General features: G+C 37.4%; 1 protein-coding gene across 2 annotated transcripts; it reads left to right on the forward strand.

Annotated features, from left to right (window-relative positions):
* Nucleotides 1–500: 500 nt before the first annotated feature.
* On the forward strand, nt 501–21,268 carry LOC107686129 (microtubule-associated protein 6 homolog). 2 transcript variants are annotated; one of them, XM_016482988.1, is made up of 5 exons: nt 501–1,539; nt 9,152–9,365; nt 11,066–11,274; nt 15,380–15,490; nt 21,096–21,268. In XM_016482988.1, the coding sequence occupies exons 1-5, from the start codon at nt 848–850 to the stop codon at nt 21,223–21,225; spliced, it is 1,356 nt and encodes a 451-aa protein (XP_016338474.1). In that variant the 5' UTR covers nt 501–847; the 3' UTR covers nt 21,226–21,268. The 2 variants fall into 2 exon arrangements, with proteins under 2 accessions (XP_016338474.1, XP_016338473.1); XM_016482987.1 differs by lacking the exons at nt 15,380–15,490; nt 21,096–21,268 and having other exon boundaries at nt 9,152–9,386; nt 11,066–12,517.
* The last annotated feature ends 1,578 nt before the right edge of the window (nt 21,269–22,846 follow it).

Here is a 22,846-nt window from a genome sequence, read left to right on the forward strand (position 1 = left end):
AAACATATGAAATGATAGAATTTAAGTGTCTATATTTATTTAAATTGCCACACATAATATAATTATATAAAATTATATATAATATATTTAAACTGATTTAAACAGTTTTCACTGTTTTTTAATCAGATAAAAACTGCCTTGGTGAGCATAAGAGACTTCTTTCAAAAACTTCAAAACTATATAGCCTATATAGAGAGAATAATTATACTATATGTATTTTTTTCAAGTGTTACTTGAACAAATATTCATATTTAATAATAATTCATCCTATTTTTATAATGTATTTCACAATAAAAAAAAAACTTTACAGTGGAAAGCCACGTGAACACAAATGAACGAATTTTAAAATGGTTAATTCTGCATCTGCAGTTCATTATCGGTAAGTATGTTTGAACTCTTTTGAGCATCCCTCCTGATTTGATATCCTCAGGCCTCTACTTTAGTGGGCGGGGACTCGAGCGCAACTCCACCCACTGCAGACGCTGCGTGATGATGACAGCGGCAGGTGATGCAGCTCTCGGTGGATGCTGAGCGCAGAAGGCGCGCGGGAGGGGCTGCTGTGCTGTGTCTTAACACATTCTCGTATTCTAACGAGCGCAAGGGGATCAGGACGGAGCTAAACCAGAATATATTTCACTTTTAAAAAACCCGTAATGCCTCCTTTACACTGGATTTGTGTCCTGTCATCTTTGACAGCATCGTTTTAAGGAAAAACTTTGCGAATCGGACATTTTGTGTTCCCCCCGCGAGGCACAAGAGCGCGTTTAGTTCCACAAACTGAATACAAAACAGCTTTGAGAAAAGAAAGAGATTGACATAATTTAAGGTAAGACGTTGGCAGACCATCATGGCATGGCCCTGTATCTCCAGAGCCTGCTGTATGGCTCGGTTCTGGAACCAGCTGGACAAGGCCGACATTGCGGTGCCGCTGGTTTTCACCAAGTACTCGGACGTGTCCGAGATGCAGCATCTTCACCTGCAGCAGTCCGCGCCGAAGGAAACGCAGCCGCTTCACAACGACCACGACGCGGTGACCAAAGGACCTGCAGCCCAGGAGGAGAACGTCTTAGGATCTGTGATGCGCCAGGACTTTAAACACTGGAATGTTCGCCCGGAGCCCAGCTGCAAGCCCAAGAACGAGTACCACGGCCCCGAGGTTCCTTTTAACAACGAGACCCAGTATCAGAAGGACTTCAAACCCTGGCCTATCCCAAAGAGGGGAGATCATCCTTGGATCCCCAAACCCTCTCCGACCATCTCAGCGGGCAATGACCGCATCCCTGACAGACCCAAACACTCCTCAGAGATGATGGACAATGGGGTGGAAAAGAGTGAGATTGCTGACAAGGTGCAAGAGAAGGAGATCCTGTCTAGTCAAAGGAAAAAGAGGCAAGCCAAGAAAGCGACCAACAAAGCAGGCGTGAAGTTGGACGGGCAGAGCATGGGGGATGCCACCACTACAGAGGGTAAAGGGAGGGCAGCTGTGGATGCTTTCAACCGGCAGATCAAACAAGAAGTCACCTCTGGCAGCTCCTACAGGTTTGGCTGATTGATTATCAGCGAGTGATTGTACAGTAGTGGTTCGCAACCAGGGGTCCGGGACCCCCTCGGGGCCTCAGCAAACTTCCAAAGTGGCCTTAAGATGACTAAAATTATATAAAATAAGACAGAACAATTATTAAAATAAGCTAAAACAGCTAAAATATTAAAATCTTATTTTAATTCACCCTATCAACAATGTCAACTTATGAGAAAGCAGCCCTCTACGAACACCTTGGCAATTGAATCGCCATTGGCTAGTACCTAACATCAGTCAGTCAAGCATTATAATATGATAATCAATGTTATTTAATGATAGAACTTTTGTAATTAGAATCAAAACTTGATAACCATGCATGAATGCATATTAGTCATTTTAACAGAACTACGGACTGGTGGTGGTGCTTTTTTGGTCAACAAAGAATATCGTTTACATGTAGCGCGCATAGGTAGCGCGTCAATTCTCTCTCTCCCTCTCTCGCTGCGTGCGTGTGAAACAAAGCGACGGCGAGGCGTGCGCCTTCACACTAGAGTTTACGGTACGTTAAATACAGGTGCGTTGCGCTCAGTCAGAGAGTGTTCGGCGAGTGAAAATATATCTGAGCTAAACTTATACTTAGCCTCCAACTCACACACTGGCGAGTAAAATCTGAGAATTTAATAGGAATTGGCTAATATTAGACATCATTTAGTCGCCAGAGTGAAGATTTAGTCGCATATGCGAGTGATTTACTCGCAATGTAGAGGGTTGGAAAGCCTACATTTAAAAGTGTTTTAAAATTCTTGTAAATCCTGGAACAGTCATGAAAATGAATTCAATCTCAAAAAGTCATGGAAATTACATTTTCTAGTTATGCCAATTTCTTGCTAATTTTTGTACGATTCAGATCAAACAAATCGTATCTCGTAAAATAGTCACTTTTTACTCTGAGATTGGGGGGTGGAAAGACAAAGCAAAACAGCATGCCAACACTTGACACAACATGAAGACACTGTTATAGATCTGAGCATCAATAGATGTGTAGAGGAGACCAAATGTCCCCACAATGAAAGTAAAACACAAATTGAGCAATTGTGCTAGCGAAATAATACTAAATAATATCTCTAAAAAAGGAAAAATGGTTTCAGTAAGGGTTAGTTTTAGGGTTAAGAGATATAAAATATCATTAGACCAGTATAAAAACAGATGGAAAGTGTATTGTGGAGTGAAAAAAGGTATACAATGGAGGTCAGCTGTGGGATAAATCTTGCATTTACTGCTGTACTAACACCTACAGATGGCAGGACATGCAGGGGGCTGGAGAGCACTGGAGCAGAAGCTGTTTTTTGGAAAAGGCTTTCATTTTTTTCAGGGTTAGTTTTAGGGCAAAGTAAGGCCAGCGAATGCATTGTGGAATTCCCAGTTGTTAATAATCCATTTGTTGTGAAAGTGGTGCAAAATTGTCAAGTTTGTAAAATTCAGAAAGCAGTCTTTGGAGAGCACTCTTTTTATTTTCCAGCTCTAGCATATAAAACAGCTTTTTCATTTGCTTTTATTTGCCTGTGTTTGTTCAAAACAGATGGAGCTGAAGTTTGTATAGTGCTGTGCTGTTCCTGGTCCTACTTGGTATTCAGTTGCCTTTCAATCACTTTTTTATTGCAAACAGTGAACAATAAATGTGTAAAGAAAGAACATTCTCCCTCTTCTCAAAATTGCTTTCTCAATCTCAATTCACAAGTCCGTCATTGTCATTGTGGAGTATTTGTGTTTAATTGACAGGTGGCAATTGGTCCATAATTCGCCCCCTCATTCATGTGCGCATGCAAATTACTCATGCGCAGCTGAACAAGATTGAGCTTTTTGATACTGTACAATTGTGATAAACTGCCTGTGGTGTTGCACATTTGCAGGTTGCTTTGGGTAAATATATTACATCTAGCCTGAATTGCATTTGAATGTTGCCTTCAGACTTGCATATATTAGGCTGGTGTTATTTGTTGTGTGAGAAGTTTAATCTCAAAATGCCTCATGGTGCATCAGGGCACATTTCATATTTCCTGTGTGGAATTTGTTTCTTCTTGACTCGGAGGAAAATACTCAAGAGGACAAAACGCAGTGTCATCAGTTCAGTTTGCATGACAGTGCATGCATGGATTGTTATGGGGCGATTCTTTAAATGGAAAAGCTCAGGATTAGTTTGACTTAATCTCATGTTTAGTCCTGAGTTTTGCTTTGTTGCTATGTCATGCTACAAAGCAGTGACAGGGCTTAAGCTTTATGACGCAAGCTGATGAAACTGGATATAAAAAATGATCCTCTTACTGTAAGAAGCCTGTAAAAAGCATTCTTTGGTGCTTTATTTTAAGCCAGAGAAATCACAGGTGTGTCTTCACAGGATGCGGAGGAGAGGAAGTTGCTTGCTTCATTTATCTGTGTCTCTCGCTCTCTCTCTCCCTGTAGATCAATATGCTTTGGTTTGCAGTTTATCTCTGATTTTTCTGCGCAAAATCTTGGAATAGCTTATTGATTTTTGCAATTTAAGTGTTTAGCATTTATTTTATATTTATTAATTATTTTAGGGTTGTTATTTGTGCATTGTTACATTGTTGACTTTAAAATAGAACACCATACCTCTGATTCATTGTTGTTATTGCTAACTAAAACTAATAATAATCAATTAATATTAGATTAAACTTCAAATTAAATGAGCATTAGAAAAAAATAGGTTTAAGTGTTAAAATGACCAAAGCAAAAACTGAAATATATATCAAAGGTAAATAGAAATATAAGAAAATGGCAAAAGCACATAAAATTACTAAAATGAAAATGAAATCTGAAAATATTAAATAAAAGGTAATTCAAATAATAAGTACTAGAATAGTATAATAATAATAATATTATAAATAATACTTATAGGGCAAGTATATAATATAATATAATATAATAAATAGCAAAGCTTTTTTAATACTAGAGAAAATAAGAAAAATATATTGTACTATGAAATAAATACAATTTATATATAATATAATAATACAATAAATAGCACAGCTTTTTAATACTAATATATAGGGCTGCACGATTATGGCAAAAATCATAATTGTCGATTATTCCCTTGAAATTGTAATTGCGATTTATTAATTACGATGATCACAATTTACATTGAATGATGTTTACCATAATTGTAATTGCAATTAGAAATTCGATTAATTGTGCAGCCCTACTAATATATAATATAATATATAATAATATATATATGCCTTTTCCATGTTCCATTAATTGTTTCTTATGTAAGTAATTAACATACTTTTATGCCTTTCCTTCCTTTTCTTGTATAGTGCAGTACTTGAAGGCACTGTACCCATTCAAAGACTGCAATCGATAAGGATAACAGAGGAAGCAGCAAAGAGAGAGAGAGAAATAAGAGAGAGTTTTGCCTTGCAGGGCAGTATTACAGGGATAATCTCATTGGGATTCACTTGGAGTCCAAAGTGAATGTCAGAAGAAATATGTCATGCTGGAGGTACAGCTGCAAGATGATGCCACAGGGTGCAGGAAACCTATTGATCTGACAGCGAGGCTGTTGCTAGAATAAAAATGACATTAAATAATCAACTAAGCAATTGCACATCTAATTATTTGCAGTGCTGGTGGATTAATAAAAGGAATCAGTTTTACAGTATTCATTAATCCAAATACGCTGTCTATTTTTGGTGGCATCAAGTGCTGTGTTGTCATCTAACAGGTCTAGACTACATCAAAATAATCAGGATGTTGTTTTTGAATCCAAGTAAAAAGCAAAACAGCTTTACATGCTTCTGTTAAACACCACGTTACTCCAATGTGCCAAGTCTACCCATGATGCACTGCTCTGGCTCCCCACCACACAATTCTCTAGTGCCAGCATATCACCATAGTGACAAGGCTGTTCACAAAAGCTCAGTGCCTGGGGAGAGGAAGAGGTATCAACCTCACTGTATGCTCAAATCTACAGATGACTTTTGGTGACAGCAGTTAATTAAATGTGTGAGCTCATTTGAATAAATACTGTGCTTTTACATTAAATTAATTCTGTTAGATTAGAAAAAATCTGGTGTAAAGTAGCATTGTAGAACAGGGTTGATGCCGTTTATCAAATGAATGATTTGACAGCTGGTACCAAGCGCTCATTTACAATAAGCACACTAAGCTCATTGTTGGGAGTCCTATTGTATGTGTGTAACAAGCCTTCTCTCTGTCTTTATGTCTTTCTCATTCTCTGTCTTTTTCTATGTGTGTGTGTGTTGCTGTATAAATTCTGACTCCTCCCCCTTCTTCTTTTATGTTTGTCCTGTGAGTGTTTGGTGCCTGTGGCCTTGGACTTCTATGAGCTGCTTTTGTGCTGCCGTTTCAAGCATTCTGACTGGACTTAATTTGTCATATGTAACAACTTTCACTTCTTTCTTTCCGCTCCCCTGTGCTCTCAACAGGGAGAGAAGGGAGGCCTCCCTTTAAATCAAAACACCAGCAGTATTGTCAGATTTATGTTCTCAAAGAACAATTTATCAGGAATACATGATGTTTGTACATGATCCTTGCTTAGGCTATTTTTTTTAGCTAGCTTTTAATGTATCCTTAACACACAATTAAAAAGTGAAAAATAAAGTGAAGTGACATGTGGCCAAGTATAGGAATATGTTACCCATACTAGGAATTAGTGCTCTGCGTTTAACCCATCCTAAGTGCACACACACAGCAGTGAACACACACACAGAGCAGTGGGCAGCCATTTATGCTGCAGCGCCCAGGGAGCAGTTGGGGGTTCAGTGCCTTGCTCAAGGGAACCTCAGTCATGGTATTGAAGGTGGGAGAGAGTGCTGTACATTCACTCCCCCCACCTACAATCCCTGCCGGTACAAGACTCGAACCTGCAACCTTTGGGTTACGAATCCAACTCTCTAACCATTAGGCCACGACTTCCCTAACTATTAAGCCATAACTAAAGGGATAGTTCACCCAAAAATGAAAATTCTTTCATTAATTACTCACCCTCCTGTCGTTCCAAACCCGACCTTAGTTCATCTTCGGAACACCAATTAAGATATTTTTTGATAAAATCCGAGAGCTTTCTGACCCTGCATAGACAGCAACACAACTGACACGTTCAAGGCCCAGAAATGTAGTTAAAATAGTCCATGTGACATCAGTGGTTCAACCGTAATTTTATAAAGCTACGAGAATACTTTTCTGTGAACGCACATCGAAGCCTGACAGGGAGGAGAAGAAATTGTTGAATAAAGTAATTATTTTTGTTTTCTTTGCACACAAAAAGTATTCTTGTAGCTTCATAACATTGCGATTGAAGCACTGTTGTCACATGGACTATTTTAACGATTTTTTACTACCTTTCTGGGCCTTGAACGTGGTAGTTGCGTTGCTTTCTATGCAGGGTTAGAAAACTCTCGGATTTCATCAAAAATATCTTAATTTGTGTTCCGAAGATAAACGAAGGTCATGAGGGTGAGTAATTAAAGGGGTCATATGATGTTGCTAAAAAGAACATTATTTGGTGTATTTGGTGTAATGAAATGTGTTTATGCGGTTTAAGGTTCAAAAAACACGTTATTTTCCACATACTGTACATTATTGTTTCTCCTCTATGCTCCGCCTTTCTGAAAATGGTTGACTCTTAACTTTTATTAAGAATATCTCTTTGGATTTGAGCCTTTAGTCTTTGCAACATTACAGATCTAATTTATGCACCAAGAGCTTGTAACACTTCAAAGAGAAAGGAAAAATTGAAATCGCAGCATATGACCCCTTTAATGACAGAATTTTAAATTTTGGGTGAACTATCCCTTTAAATTAAATTTTTAAAGATATTAAAAGTTTTAAAAACTTTTAAATATATTTTCAATGTAATAATTAATATTTTTATACAGATTTTTCATAGTTTAAGATTGAAAGTTTGGGTTTGGGTCTCTAACAACGAAACTCTTAACAACAAAATTGATACAAAAAAAGGCATTTGAAAAGCAAATCATAGTTTTATTTGACGTTTTTACAACCTGAGAATCTGAGAGTGAATTATTTTCTGTTATTTTTGCTGTTGATAGAGATTCACTTGTATTCAACCTGAAATTTTCCTTGACATGGGACATGGGGCGTGATTTTCACATCCCCTATTTTCTCTGAGGGGGTTAATATTCCCCCACGTGCTGTCCCATGACTTTGTTCATCAGCTTGTTGGTCACATAATAACGGGCCATTTTTGTTTAGATTACTTCCTCATTCTGAGTGTACAGGAGTTTGATCTAGTATCAAACTCCTATGTTATCTAATCTCATCTCCAGTAGAACAGTGTGTGATATCAAATGTTCTCAGCTTTTTTTAGGCCTTATTGTAATATGTCAGAATGGTTGATTCTGTTTCATACAGAGATGTATTAATTTGCTTCTTACTCACATAAACTAAAGCAACTAATTGATCTAATGGGATGATAGTGGTTCACTCTGCCTGGCATTCCCATCTCTTCCTGTCCTGTCAATCCTAATCAATACTCCCTACCCCTCTGAGGCTGTAATGTTACAGAATCAAAAAGAAAGAGAGAGAGGTCAAAAGGGAATTTTAAAATTATGTTTTCCAGTCCTGAAAATGAATAGAATTCATGTAAATATTTACAGTGAATATCCATTATTCCATCTTTCCTCAGAAATCCTCAGCTAGAGTAAAACATGCTCACAAGACATCATGATTTGGATCTGGAATTTCTAAAATTTATAAAACAAGCGCACAAACTGGTGTGAGTGACTCATTAGTTAATCAGTGTCGAATGATTAAAAAACCAGAGTTTGTCTGAGATGTCTCTTCTGTGCTGGTCTCAGTGAGAGAGTTCTGTCTATATGTGTGCATGTGTGTTAGATGCACTGCGGATAAGTTGCATGTTGGGTAATCTGCAATGCACATACCCGTGAAGAATATACCATTTGTCTGTGTCATCTCAGTGAATAAAGACTCATTACTCATCTTAAAGGAGGGGCCACTGCCTAGTGCCTAGGAAAAACTCTCTGTGATGCAGATGGGGGGTGGGGATGTCTGCATTATGGAGGGTGTATATCAATCTAGATCTATAATGCAGTGTCTATATATAGCAGTACCAAGTAGTTATTTTATATGTAGTCTTTCTTGTGTTGTATGTGTAGAGACTTGATGTAATTTTAAATAGTTTTCTTGATGTGTTTGTTCTATCAGAACCTAAAAATAGCATGGAAAACAGCAATTGTTAACCAAGTAAAATTAAAAATCAAGTTTTGTGACTAGTCTATGATATATGATATATATCAAAAATATTGATGACTCATCTTAGACTTGGATGGTTTAGCCAATCAAATGCTCTCTAGAATGAGAATGTCCCACCCCCACATGCCACACAGACTAACAAATTGCAAACTGTGAAACTAAAGCCTACTGGCTAAAACAAAACAGGGGTCATGATTTTTTCCAATAAATTCCCCAACTCAGTTTTAATGGTGGACTTTAAGGATATGTCTGTCATACTCTGTACAATGTGGTCTTGAAATTCAATATGTGTCGGTTGAATCACCCACTACACTCAATTTTCCAATAATTTTAATGTTATCTGTTTCTTAATGTCAGGACTGAGTACAAAGCCTACACAGACGTGAAACCTGTGAAGCTCATCAGGGCCAAGTCTCAGTATCAGCCTCCCGATGAGAAGACTGATCTGGAGACCAGCTACAGTGCCACCTACAGGGCCTACCAGGCCACTCAGCAGCCAGATGACAACAAGGCCTTGGAGAGGAGGAGGATACGCACACTGTACCTTGAGCCTTACAGAGAGAGCAGTAAGGTACGAGCTTGTGTATGGAAGTTAAGTATAATAATACAATATTTAGATTAGCAGTTGGATCTTTAATTACTGATATCTGATATTGGATCTGATAATTACCTTAATTCTCCCCTAATTTTTGAATGTTTGGTTACATTCTTGTTTGTAAGTGTGTTTTTGTTGCAGAAGGCTGGATCAATTATTGGGTTCAGTAACTTGATGTCAGCAATCTATGTGCTCAGTGGCTGGAAAATAACTGAACAACAGTTTTTTTTTTCTCAGCAGTACTTTTAGAGTTGTTTGACATAACTTTGGCCTCAAGCTTTGAGTGTCTTAGTGAATCAGCATCAGCTCTTTGTTGTATTATATTGAGCTGACTAGCTTTACAATATAATCATGGTCACTCAGACACTGTGGCTAATTATTATTTTTGCTATCAGTGCTTGTTTTGAGATCAGTATACTATGTGACTTTATGAGCTATTTTTGAACAACATGAATTACAAATTTTAAGATTTAATTCTTCTTTTACTTCTTTAAATTCTAAATGCATGTTATTGATCTTTTTGTGAATAATTCATCCATGCATTTGACCTTTTCTGACCTCACAGAAAATGATTTTCACAGAAATTTTGACCTCATAATTCCTAAATCTTAAATTCCTTTATGACTGTTTAGTCAGCTTAAACCCCCGCCCCCTTCTTACAGTCAAACTTCAAACTCAAATTCAGATCTGCCCTGATCCAATGAAATCGATGGATGGATTTTTTTCCCTTTCTCTTCCCTTTTAAAAAAAAAATAAAATCCAATTCGCTTAAATGTACGTCACAATACAAAAGAAAATAGCTACTTCTGTTTCATCGCATCTTCAATAAATGTACCTTGTCTTTTTGTGCATTATTTGTCAGTACGTTATTCCTTTTAAAAAATTGACTTTCAAAATTTAAACATATTAACTTCCACCGCCCCTAAAATATATTTTTTTGCTGTTATACCCAGGGCTGAATGAGCGGGAAAAATAATGTATAAAAAAATAGCCTATAATATCATTGTCCAACATGTCTATCTTATCGAAGTCCCATCCCATGTTATTTCCCATTGTATAACTAAATATGTCACGTATAGGGCTGGGTATCGATACTTCGAAGTTCGATACTTTTTAGGCACCGACCGAATTGCCTCGATACCATCGTGTATCGAAAAATGTCTTGTCATTTGGTACCAAATTTCGATACCTAAGGATTTAATCTCGTCAACGTCAGTGAGCAAATAAGCATGCAGCATGCTTGATGTGCCTAAATCAAGTGCTGGTGATTGGCTTTGATGAGGCATCAAGGAAAAACACTTGTTTACACTGGTTACGCCCAGAGATGTGACTTAGACGTGAGGCTGTAGTGTGTAAGCGTCCAACCCCCATAGATGTAAGGCTACGTTTACTCTAGTGCGTTTTCGTTTTAAAACAGTGTTTTAAAATGAAACCGATCCTCGTCCATATGGGCATTTCCACTGGCATACAACACTTTTACTCAAAACTCACTTCAAAACCACCATTGAGTATTTGTAATGACTTACGATTGCGATCTAATGTGTGTTTTAGCAATATAATTTGTAAAGTTTCTACATTATATTTAGTAGTAGCTTATCAGTGGTGACTATGTCATTGGTGACTACCCAGCCCTATTCACGTAATAGTAGTAAAATACCATTTTATGTCTTAAACAGGTGGAGAAAACCAGTCTTCCTCACTACAAACCCAAAAAGAGCTCATCCGCCACACCTGGCAAACCGCTGAAGAAGTCCAAGGAGAAGCAGGCGACGTCGGTGCGTGGTTCGAAGAAGAAGAGCTCCGAGAACCAGCTGGAGAGCAGAGCGGCGCAGGGCGACAAGGAGAAAAGTAAAGAGATCAACAACAAACTGGCTGAGGCGAAAGAGTAAAAACCATTGCACTTCTTCTCTCATTTAATCTCTTCCTGAAAGGGTGAAAGCAGAACGAAGGCTGCAAAATTATTTAATAAGAGGTTCTCATTCCTTTACTGTTCTGTCCATTGCTGCCCCCTCCCTCTCTTTCTCTCTGATGCACCTCTCGTTTTATTCCTCACTGTATATTTCCAATACCCCCACCTCTCTTTCTCTCTTTCTCTCACTCTCTCTTTTTCTCTAAGAGGTCAGTGGGCTGATTTTACACAATTTTCAGGGTTGGATTTGATGGTTTTCTCCTCTCAGTGATATCAAAGCGTTTGCATTTACTATAGCTCCACCCACTCTCCTCATCTCAAGACGAGGTTTCCATGGCAACCACTCTACTAGTTGGCCATTGGATGCTCTTATTTTGCATGGAGCCATTGGCTCTGTATGTACGTACCATCAGATGCACAGACTGGTGGGTTTCATTTATCAAGGGTTTTACAATGAAGCCAATTTATATCCAATTATGCTTTTGAAAACATGTTTGTGTAAATTAGGCGACACATAGAAACCACAAAGGCTAATTCCTCAATCAAAAATCTTTGATAAATGTGCATCTTTGGTTTTAAGACTATATTAATCTGCTTGCTTTGCCTGTTTTATGTAGTCATTTTATTGAGCGAACACCCCAAGCTCCTAAGTGATATGTTATGATCTCAGATCACTTTGGTGCTGTAATGATTTGTATTATTCTGTTTGTTTTCTTGAATGTTTTTGAATCATTACAGGAACAGGATATCTCCAAATAGAACATCAGTATCCCCAAAAAACATCTGTCAAGGTCATACAATAATAAGGCCTTGTTTTGGCCCAACTGGATTACTACTGTAACATGATATTGCATTATGGGATGTACTGTAAATTTGTTTTTGGATAGAATAGGATTTAAATGTTCACAGTGATTTTATGTGCAAACCAGTAGAAATTAAATGTATTATAAACTAAAATATAAGTTTATGCATTGTTTGGTTTTGAGAACTTCTGTTCCATCTTGCACCATAAAATATGTAAGGATCACAACACAACATTTAACATTATATCTTCCACTCTGCCCAACTGTTTTTTTTTTCTTTCTCACATGCACACTTCCCATCCCCCCTAAGGGAGCCCCCGAGGTAGACAGATGGGGGATCCCAAAAGTAGAGGGAACTCCAAAGGTCAATAGATTAGGCAGCTTTAAAATCAAAGCCCTTCTTTATGCGAATGCAGATTCACTTATTAAATATTAATGACTTTTCCCAGAGTGTCTCCTGCTTTGTTTTGCTCCTGCATCCCCCCTGTTGTTCAATGACTGACATGACCTGTATTCTTGGCTAATTGTTCTGTTTGTTATCATGTGTCCCTTGATGTAATGGTAAGTCGAATGCAGTCTGTTCGGAATGCTGTTCGTTTACTCTCGACTGCATGATCATGTCATCTTTGTTTTGTTGGCCCCAAAAAGGCCACTTCCCAAGGTGCACATGTACGAGTCAAGTCACCTTAGAGGTTGTGAGCCTATAATGCAAACTTAAACCTAACTTAAAGGGAAAATAATCTGTCATCATTTACTCACCCAAACTGTGTTCCAAAAATGGACAAAAACCATTATATCGCAGAATAAAAGAAATAAAGTCATGTTTGGAATGACTTTAGGGTGAGTAAATGATAGAATTTCAATTTTGGATGGGGTATCCCTTTAAAGTTTAATGCTGATACATTCACAGAGATGATTTTGTGTTGGCAGTGAAATCTTTTTAGATATAATCTGATCAGGCCTTATGTAACAGCACATAATCATGGCTTTGCATGTGACATGACACTCGCAGATGCAGATTCATGTCAGTTTGTGATGGAAAAACAAAGATGTTGGTAGTTCATAGACTGAATGGCATTCATTTTAGTATCTAAATGTCTTCATTTGCTGGCATTATGGGAGTGCATTGTGTAAGATCATGCTTTGCATTGTTTTTCTTTTTAATCATATACCTCCCCTCGGCAAATCCTCTCTCTGTCTCTAGTCTCATCCCTTGAGGTCTTCTCCATTTTCAGTATGTCAAGTATGTGATCTCATTGTCCTGTTTGACCAATCGGCGCACAGTAATTCTGTAATCTGTTGCCAGATTGAAGAAATTAAGCGATCTTATCCCCTTTTCATAATCAAAAACAAGTGGTAACAAGCAACTATGATCTAGTGCTGGTGACTAAAACATTCTGGATCTAAAAAATGAACTAAATCAAATTGCATGTGTTTATGAAGTTTAGGAATTCTCAATAAATTGTGTTTCCATTTGTGAAATGTGAGTAAAACACTTTGATACAAATGCAAAACACGTTTTTGAAAATGCAGTTTGACTGCTCGTAATTAAAGTAACCTCAGATTGGCAAAAAAACTTTTTTCGTCAACTGAACAACAGCATATTTTATTCTATACTTCACAGCCACATTTTCATTCCTATCAGAAATTAAATATGGCTGGATTCAGAATAGTATAATACTCTCATACTATTTTATAATACTAAATATCTTTATTTATGACAGGAATAGTAAGAGAATAGCATGCTATTCAAGTTTAGCCTTAATCTTTTTATCTTTCATGGTGTGCGCCATTAGCAGTCTAGCACTAGAAAGCAAAGATTCTTCTTCATGAATGAGCTTGACACACACAGCCATTCTGCCACGTCTTCACCTCTGATATACCATACCATGTAAAATGCCGTTTAGAGGCCGTTTAGATGTATTATAACTGCGTTTATCATTATTTATGAAAATATATAATCCATTACAATGCATTATGAATACCTTGAATGTATTATATACAGGCTTGAAATCCAGAGACTACACTGCAATTCTGTTGGACATCCAGAATGTTGAATTCCTAAAGCATGAAAGTATCTGTTTCTTCAGTCTGGCTGTAGAATACAGTCACATGGAGCTCATTCTCTTCTGCACTGTGCTCTGAAGCTGACTGCGCCACAGAGTGAGGGCCTTTTCTTGTATTTTGCAGCCTTTGGTGACTCAATTACTGTTAATATAATGTGGGAATTAGGGGAAGGCATTGTGGGGAGACAGAGGAGGAGCAGCTAGAGCGGGGTTGTACATGTCAGTGAGTGTGTGTGTGTGTGTGTGTGTGCGTGTGTGCTTAGCACAGGTGCTATCTATAGTGCATACTGAAAAAGGAGAGAAAAAAACTGTTATGTGACAGGGCCTCAGATTTAACTGTGATAATGTGAATTGTGATTTCTCTCTTGCTTGCTCATATATATTGAAATGAATAAATGCAAACGCAGAAACGGAGGTGTCGTGGTTCATTTTGTTTGAGATGTGGGAGGGTTTGGGGACTCAATGGTAGGTGCATTTGTATCATTTCTCCCCTGTCCTTCTGTCTGTCTCTCTTGTCACAGTCATAGACGTAGAATCCACATGGAAGAGAACTATTCCGATGTTTACGTTTGGTTTTGCGATTCTCATATTTTGTGTGTAATAGGCTCTGGAATAGGTTCTGGCATCTTTTAGGTTGTGCATATTGCTGTCAGCTGAGAGTTGAGAAATATATGTTTGCATCTTGAGTGAATCAGATATATTGGGGCTTTCAGTGTCTCGTATGTGCAAAGTAACAAAAGATGCAAAACTTCCTATTCCAGGACCAAATATCAGAGATGTACGTAAAAACTGGAATGATTCCATTCTGAATAGACTGAAATAGTCCTTGAAAGATCAATATGTGTCAGTCACTGTGAGTCTATAATGATTGGCTTTAATTATGTGATTTATTGATTGATTGAAATTTGGTTGATTTACATAATGATTTTGTGCTTTGGGAGTTAAAGAAATAGTTTACCCTAAAACGAAATTTGTTATCATTTACTCACCCTTGTATAATTCCAAACTTGTATGACTTTCTTTACAGCCGTTTTGCCATATGGTGATAGTTGTATGGAAAAAAGCATTCTGCAAAGCATTTCCACATAACTCATATCAGTTTGGAATGACATGTGGCTGAGTAAATGATGGCAAAATGTTCATTTTCGGGTGAACTAACCCTTTAATTACTTTAATGTTCAGCTAACGAGTGATCTTGTCGTTCGTTTGAAGGGTTATGCTAAAACAGTACCACTACATTCAGCTCTGTCAGCCCATCCGTGATATTGGTTGGGTGCAGACACTAAAGCAACACCTGTGGCGCTGTGCGATGCCCGACCCAAGGTAATTCTCGCCTGAGATTAGTTACGCTTCTTCCGCCTTCATCCGTACTTCAGCAGCACAATTATTACTCACTGAGAGAAAGTGTAGTGTTGCTAGTGCTTCGTACTCTAGTGTTTCCATTGAGACTTTAGTACACCATAACTGTTCAATGTTCTTCATCTTTTGATTTGCTCCCATGCGTATTCTCTTCCATATGGAAAGTGCTGGGCCGAAGGAGGTTGAATAGGAGTTTGACTGCTCATGTATGTTGTTTTCCTGTTGTTAATGTTGTTTTTGGAAGACGTTGAGCACTTACTTTGTTACAGTGTTTTTTATTCGTGCATGTTTTGTTTTAATGTTGACTACCATCACATACAAGCTTGTTACTGTGTTCTTGTAGAAAAATAGGTCAAGGAAAAGGCATTTTTTCTTAATGTATTAATCTAAGGCATTGCTCCCTATAGAGGAGTTTTGAAGTGTCACATCTTTTTTGTGGTACTTGTAATTTGAGGTACCATCAATCTCTTCCCCCTACTGCAAGAACAATTCATCTACAGTGAACTTTAAATGTCACTCATAGATTAATTTCTTTCTTTTTTCAGGAGATTAATGAAATTGAACTTGATGATATTTAAATCTTTAGTTTTAGAACAGCACATTGCATTCTTGTTCAGTGGTGTCTGTCTTGTTGCTGGTTTTCTTTCTGGACTTTTCCTTTGAACAATCTGAGATCACATTTATAATTCATCCATTTATTTGGAGGATATTGGGGTCCAAACGTCTGAGACCACAAAAGAGTTTACATATTCAGTTTCACAAATTTGCTTTTGAGTAGTGCCTGAAATACAGTAGTTAAATACAATATTTAACTAAAAAGAAATATTATAATTACATATAATGCTTATTTATTTAATCATAAAAACACTTGAGTTTTTTATGACAACACTAATAAGTCAAAACATACCCTGTGATTTCTTGCAATGCACATACAGAAAAAACCCCCCAGAAAAGTGTAAAACCATCATTAACAACTAGGTGTTCAGTTCGGTTCCGTAACACACTGCGTAGAATTTCTGTAAATGCGGTTGATGCTACCTGCAGTCATAAGGGTCCATTTTTTGAAATTGAGATTTATATATCATCTGAAAGCGGAATAAATGAACTTTACATTGATGCATGGTTTGTTAGGAGAGGACAATATTTGGCCGAGATACAACTATCTGAATAGCTATCTGGAATCGGAGGGTGCAAAAAAATCTAAATATTGAGAAAATCGCCTTTGAAGTTGTCCAAATGAAGTCCTTAGCAATGCATATTACTAATCAAAAATTGAGTTTTTATATATTTACGGTAGGAAATTTACAAAACATCTTTATGGAACATGATCTTTACTTAGCCTAAAATCCTAATGATCGATAATTTTGACCCATACAATGTATTGTTGGCTATTGTACAAATATACCCATGCGACTTACGACCAGGTTTTGTGGTCCAGGGTCACAAATGCGGTTGACATTCTTGTAAATTACTGAACTGTGTGTGTACCGAACAGAATTAAGCACTTAAAGGTGAACTGACGGCAGTGTAGGCCTATAGCCTACGTGGCCTATAGCTTCTAGCGGAAAGGATTCCGCTTAAGGAATTTGTTTAATCCAATAACATTTTAATGAACATTTGCATCCACAATCATTTACATGTGTAGTAACCGTTTGAATATTCGCAGCTAAATGGGTTAACGTCTACTGCGCCTCGTGCCTAACAACGTCCTTTTCCCGCGGCTATTGACGATAGAAAAAGGCTCTCGCGAGTAGTAGCCTATCTTTTGCGCATGTTACTGTAGCGTATTTCTCACCAGAATACTTATTCTAGGGTGACGTCCTCTTTTCCCCGGACATGTCCTCTTTTTAGACCTGGAAAAATGCGTCCGGACAGGATTTCTTAATCGCCCAAAATGTCTGGGATTCGGCTGTTTTCTTAGTCCCGCTCCCGCTGAATTTCTGACCATTGCCGCCTGCTCCCACAACAACATGTGTTTCGCTCCCGCGATTTTCGTGTCCACTCCTTTAATCAGCTGAGAGTTGAGAAATATATGTTTGCATCTTGAGTGAATCAGATATATTGGGGCTTTCAGTGTCTCGTATGTGCAAAGTAACAAAAGATGCAAAACTTCCTATTCCAGGACCAAATATCAGAGATGTACGTAAAAACTGGAATGATTCCATTCTGAATAGACTGAAATAGTCCTTGAAAGATCAATATGTGTCAGTCACTGTGAGTCTATAATGATTGGCTTTAATTATGTGATTTATTGATTGATTGAAATTTGGTTGATTTACATAATGATTTTGTGCTTTGGGAGTTAAAGAAATAGTTTACCCTAAAACGAAATTTGTTATCATTTACTCACCCTTGTATAATTCCAAACTTGTATGACTTTCTTTACAGCCGTTTTGCCATATGGTGATAGTTGTATGGAAAAAAGCATTCTGCAAAGCATTTCCACATAACTCATATCAGTTTGGAATGACATGTGGCTGAGTAAATGATGGCAAAATGTTCATTTTCGGGTGAACTAACCCTTTAATTACTTTAATGTTCAGCTAACGAGTGATCTTGTCGTTCGTTTGAAGGGTTATGCTAAAACAGTACCACTACATTCAGCTCTGTCAGCCCATCCGTGATATTGGTTGGGTGCAGACACTAAAGCAACACCTGTGGCGCTGTGCGATGCCCGACCCAAGGTAATTCTCGCCTGAGATTAGTTACGCTTCTTCCGCCTTCATCCGTACTTCAGCAGCACAATTATTACTCACTGAGAGAAAGTGTAGTGTTGCTAGTGCTTCGTACTCTAGTGTTTCCATTGAGACTTTAGTACACCATAACTGTTCAATGTTCTTCATCTTTTGATTTGCTCCCATGCGTATTCTCTTCCATATGGAAAGTGCTGGGCCGAAGGAGGTTGAATAGGAGTTTGACTGCTCATGTATGTTGTTTTCCTGTTGTTAATGTTGTTTTTGGAAGACGTTGAGCACTTACTTTGTTACAGTGTTTTTTATTCGTGCATGTTTTGTTTTAATGTTGACTACCATCACATACAAGCTTGTTACTGTGTTCTTGTAGAAAAATAGGTCAAGGAAAAGGCATTTTTTCTTAATGTATTAATCTAAGGCATTGCTCCCTATAGAGGAGTTTTGAAGTGTCACATCTTTTTTGTGGTACTTGTAATTTGAGGTACCATCAATCTCTTCCCCCTACTGCAAGAACAATTCATCTACAGTGAACTTTAAATGTCACTCATAGATTAATTTCTTTCTTTTTTCAGGAGATTAATGAAATTGAACTTGATGATATTTAAATCTTTAGTTTTAGAACAGCACATTGCATTCTTGTTCAGTGGTGTCTGTCTTGTTGCTGGTTTTCTTTCTGGACTTTTCCTTTGAACAATCTGAGATCACATTTATAATTCATCCATTTATTTGGAGGATATTGGGGTCCAAACGTCTGAGACCACAAAAGAGTTTACATATTCAGTTTCACAAATTTGCTTTTGAGTAGTGCCTGAAATACAGTAGTTAAATACAATATTTAACTAAAAAGAAATATTATAATTACATATAATGCTTATTTATTTAATCATAAAAACACTTGAGTTTTTTATGACAACACTAATAAGTCAAAACATACCCTGTGATTTCTTGCAATGCACATACAGAAAAAACCCCCCAGAAAAGTGTAAAACCATCATTAACAACTAGGTGTTCAGTTCGGTTCCGTAACACACTGCGTAGAATTTCTGTAAATGCGGTTGATGCTACCTGCAGTCATAAGGGTCCATTTTTTGAAATTGAGATTTATATATCATCTGAAAGCGGAATAAATGAACTTTACATTGATGCATGGTTTGTTAGGAGAGGACAATATTTGGCCGAGATACAACTATCTGAATAGCTATCTGGAATCGGAGGGTGCAAAAAAATCTAAATATTGAGAAAATCGCCTTTGAAGTTGTCCAAATGAAGTCCTTAGCAATGCATATTACTAATCAAAAATTGAGTTTTTATATATTTACGGTAGGAAATTTACAAAACATCTTTATGGAACATGATCTTTACTTAGCCTAAAATCCTAATGATCGATAATTTTGACCCATACAATGTATTGTTGGCTATTGTACAAATATACCCATGCGACTTACGACCAGGTTTTGTGGTCCAGGGTCACAAATGCGGTTGACATTCTTGTAAATTACTGAACTGTGTGTGTACCGAACAGAATTAAGCACTTAAAGGTGAACTGACGGCAGTGTAGGCCTATAGCCTACGTGGCCTATAGCTTCTAGCGGAAAGGATTCCGCTTAAGGAATTTGTTTAATCCAATAACATTTTAATGAACATTTGCATCCACAATCATTTACATGTGTAGTAACCGTTTGAATATTCGCAGCTAAATGGGTTAACGTCTACTGCGCCTCGTGCCTAACAACGTCCTTTTCCCGCGGCTATTGACGATAGAAAAAGGCTCTCGCGAGTAGTAGCCTATCTTTTGCGCATGTTACTGTAGCGTATTTCTCACCAGAATACTTATTCTAGGGTGACGTCCTCTTTTCCCCGGACATGTCCTCTTTTTAGACCTGGAAAAATGCGTCCGGACAGGATTTCTTAATCGCCCAAAATGTCTGGGATTCGGCTGTTTTCTTAGTCCCGCTCCCGCTGAATTTCTGACCATTGCCGCCTGCTCCCACAACAACATGTGTTTCGCTCCCGCGATTTTCGTGTCCACTCCTTTAAACATTCGAATATTGTATAATTTTGGCTGATCAGGGACCCGCTCTCAATATGTGGAGTATTTAAATCTCTTTTGAATGAGCGTTCGTGCGGTTCACTTTCGATTTCGCGATCACACGCACTCTGTGTAAAGGAAGCACATCTTACAAGATCAGATATTTGTCAATGAGCTCAGGATCTGTTGAGCTTCTAATTCTATCTGCTTGTTTTTTTTATTAAAAAACTTGACCCTGTAACATTTGCACTCTCTATTCTATTTCTATTTTAACTATTTGTTTTATTTAAAATGAAAAAAAGCGTATTTAACACTAGCATTCTCTATTCTTTGTCTATTTTTTTCTACTTATTTTCTTTTTTTATTTATTATAAATAATGACCTTCTAACACTAGCATTATCTATTCTTCTTGTTTTCTTTTTATTAAAAAAATGACCCTCTAACACTAGCATTCTTTTTCTATTCTATCTACTTGTTTTCTTTTTATTTATTATAAAAACAAAAAAAACCTTGCTACATATACTGTGTTAGGCAAACCCCACGCCCTGCCCCTGAACACCACCCCCGAACCCCACCCCCACTGTCCTCTTTTTGGAAAACTAAAATATGGTCACCCTAACTTATTCAAGCATTGCTTGATCGGTTATCACTTACATTGGTCTCACTATAAATAGAAATGCTGTGTAAAAGTGGTCTCAGAATGCTCAAAGCCTCGTTTCTTCTAGTGCGCACTGCTATCTACCGGATAAAACACCTCATGTTGTGTCTCTGTGTCTCTCTCTTTCTTTCTCTCCCTCTGTCACCCTTCCGCTTCTCCTTTGGCAATAACACTGTGCTGCTCCTTAGAGAATCTGAGTCTGGCCTCGGACGAGTCAGCGATTATTATTCCGCGGGTACCTCTGGAAGAGAACCACTGGTGGAACGACCAGAACCACGTCGGGGAGTAGTCCGGTTCGCTCCGGATGTCAAGTACTGATACAAAGCACACGAGAAAGAGGAAGGCAGCTATAGACAGAACAATGAAGTAATGAGAAATATTTTAGAAAATATTTTTGCAGACAGAAAGAGAGATGTGTTCAATTAAAGTACTGTATGTATATAGGCTGTTGTATGTCATAGGTTAAGATTAAACGATGAGCTTCCCAATAAGAAAAACATGAACAAAAAGTACATGCGCTCCCAGACTGTTTTCAACAACTGAAATGGTGCTATAAATGTATTTTCTGTTTCATGCTCTTTCTCAGTGTTGCCATGATGATAATTTTGAGTAACAAATATGTCATTAAGTGCTTCATTAAAGTATAACATACTGTTTAAAAGTCTAATAAATGTGAACTAATTAGTGTTTATCTGGTTGTTTTCGTGCCTTCATTGCAATATTCATTAGGAAATATGTTCCTCATATAGTTTTGTTTTGTTTGTTTTTTATAATAATAAACATTATATTAAAATAGGATTAATTATATACAGCCTTTGTGACAACTAGCCCCGGTCTCCCTACAATAGTACACTATTTTAGTTTTATAGTTTTTAAAATAATTTTGATTTATTGCTGCTTTCGATGTAGCTGTAAGTAAAAGTTTTTTTGTTTGTTTTTTAACATTAACTAGAAAAACGTGGATCTTGGAAGTATCATACTGTATGTATTTAATTTCAGTTCATTATGACAACAAAAGAAGTCAATGGAAAGTCCTCATCATGATGGACTACGGAGCTGTCATTTCCCATTTTCCAAGTCAGCTGTCTTCATACCAATCGTCTGAATAATTCAAAGTTTAGAGGGAACTTTGGACGGAGATCTAATGAAAAATGAATGGCTTAAGAGACATTAGCACAAGGATCCATAGTTACTCCAGTCTGCTGTGAACTGTGGGAATCTTTGTTGAACCTGAGAGTTAGAGAGAGCGAGAAAGTCCTGAGGGATTTTTTTTTTTTCCTGGTTTCACAGGGCAGATATTACACACAGACAAGGAGAATTTGAGAGGCCAAGACCAGACTTCTGTCAGGACACATTGTAGATGATGATCACCAGCTAACCAGAACCAAACCAACTAACCTAAGCTGGAATTTTCCACAGGGATAACATTTAAGGACACTTGTTATTATGGAGACTCTTGAGAATCTAGATGAGATGAAGAGTTGATCTCATCTTCAGAAACAAAAGGAGGCTGATTAGATGGAACTGAGCATGGCCTTTTATTTAAATTACAACACTAATGATTCAGCTGCATCCTTATAATTGCATTTACTGGAATAAAAGACATTAACTTTGTGTCCTTCCTTTCAACAGGCCATTGCCCTCTCTAATAAACATCAATGAGTATATCACGGCCTGGGCTTATTATGTTACACATCCTCTTTCGTAGATTAAAAATATATATATTTATAAATATTACCATGAAAGCACTTTTGTTTATTATATTCATCTAAGCGAGCTCATTTCTCTGATGAGATTGTTTAATATGCTTCCATGACTGTAGATTAATTGCTGGAAGGGTTCTAGCACTAATTAACAGAAGCAGAGGGAAACCGTAATTAAGATAACAGTGATATTTTTGTATATTTCAAATCTGTTGGTTTACATCTTGATCCTTCTG

The sequence above is a fragment of the Sinocyclocheilus anshuiensis genome, unplaced genomic scaffold (genome assembly GCF_001515605.1).
Source record: "Sinocyclocheilus anshuiensis isolate Anshui unplaced genomic scaffold, SAMN03320099.WGS_v1.1 scaffold437, whole genome shotgun sequence".
In the NCBI taxonomy this organism is placed as follows: Eukaryota; Metazoa; Chordata; class Actinopteri; order Cypriniformes; family Cyprinidae; genus Sinocyclocheilus; species Sinocyclocheilus anshuiensis.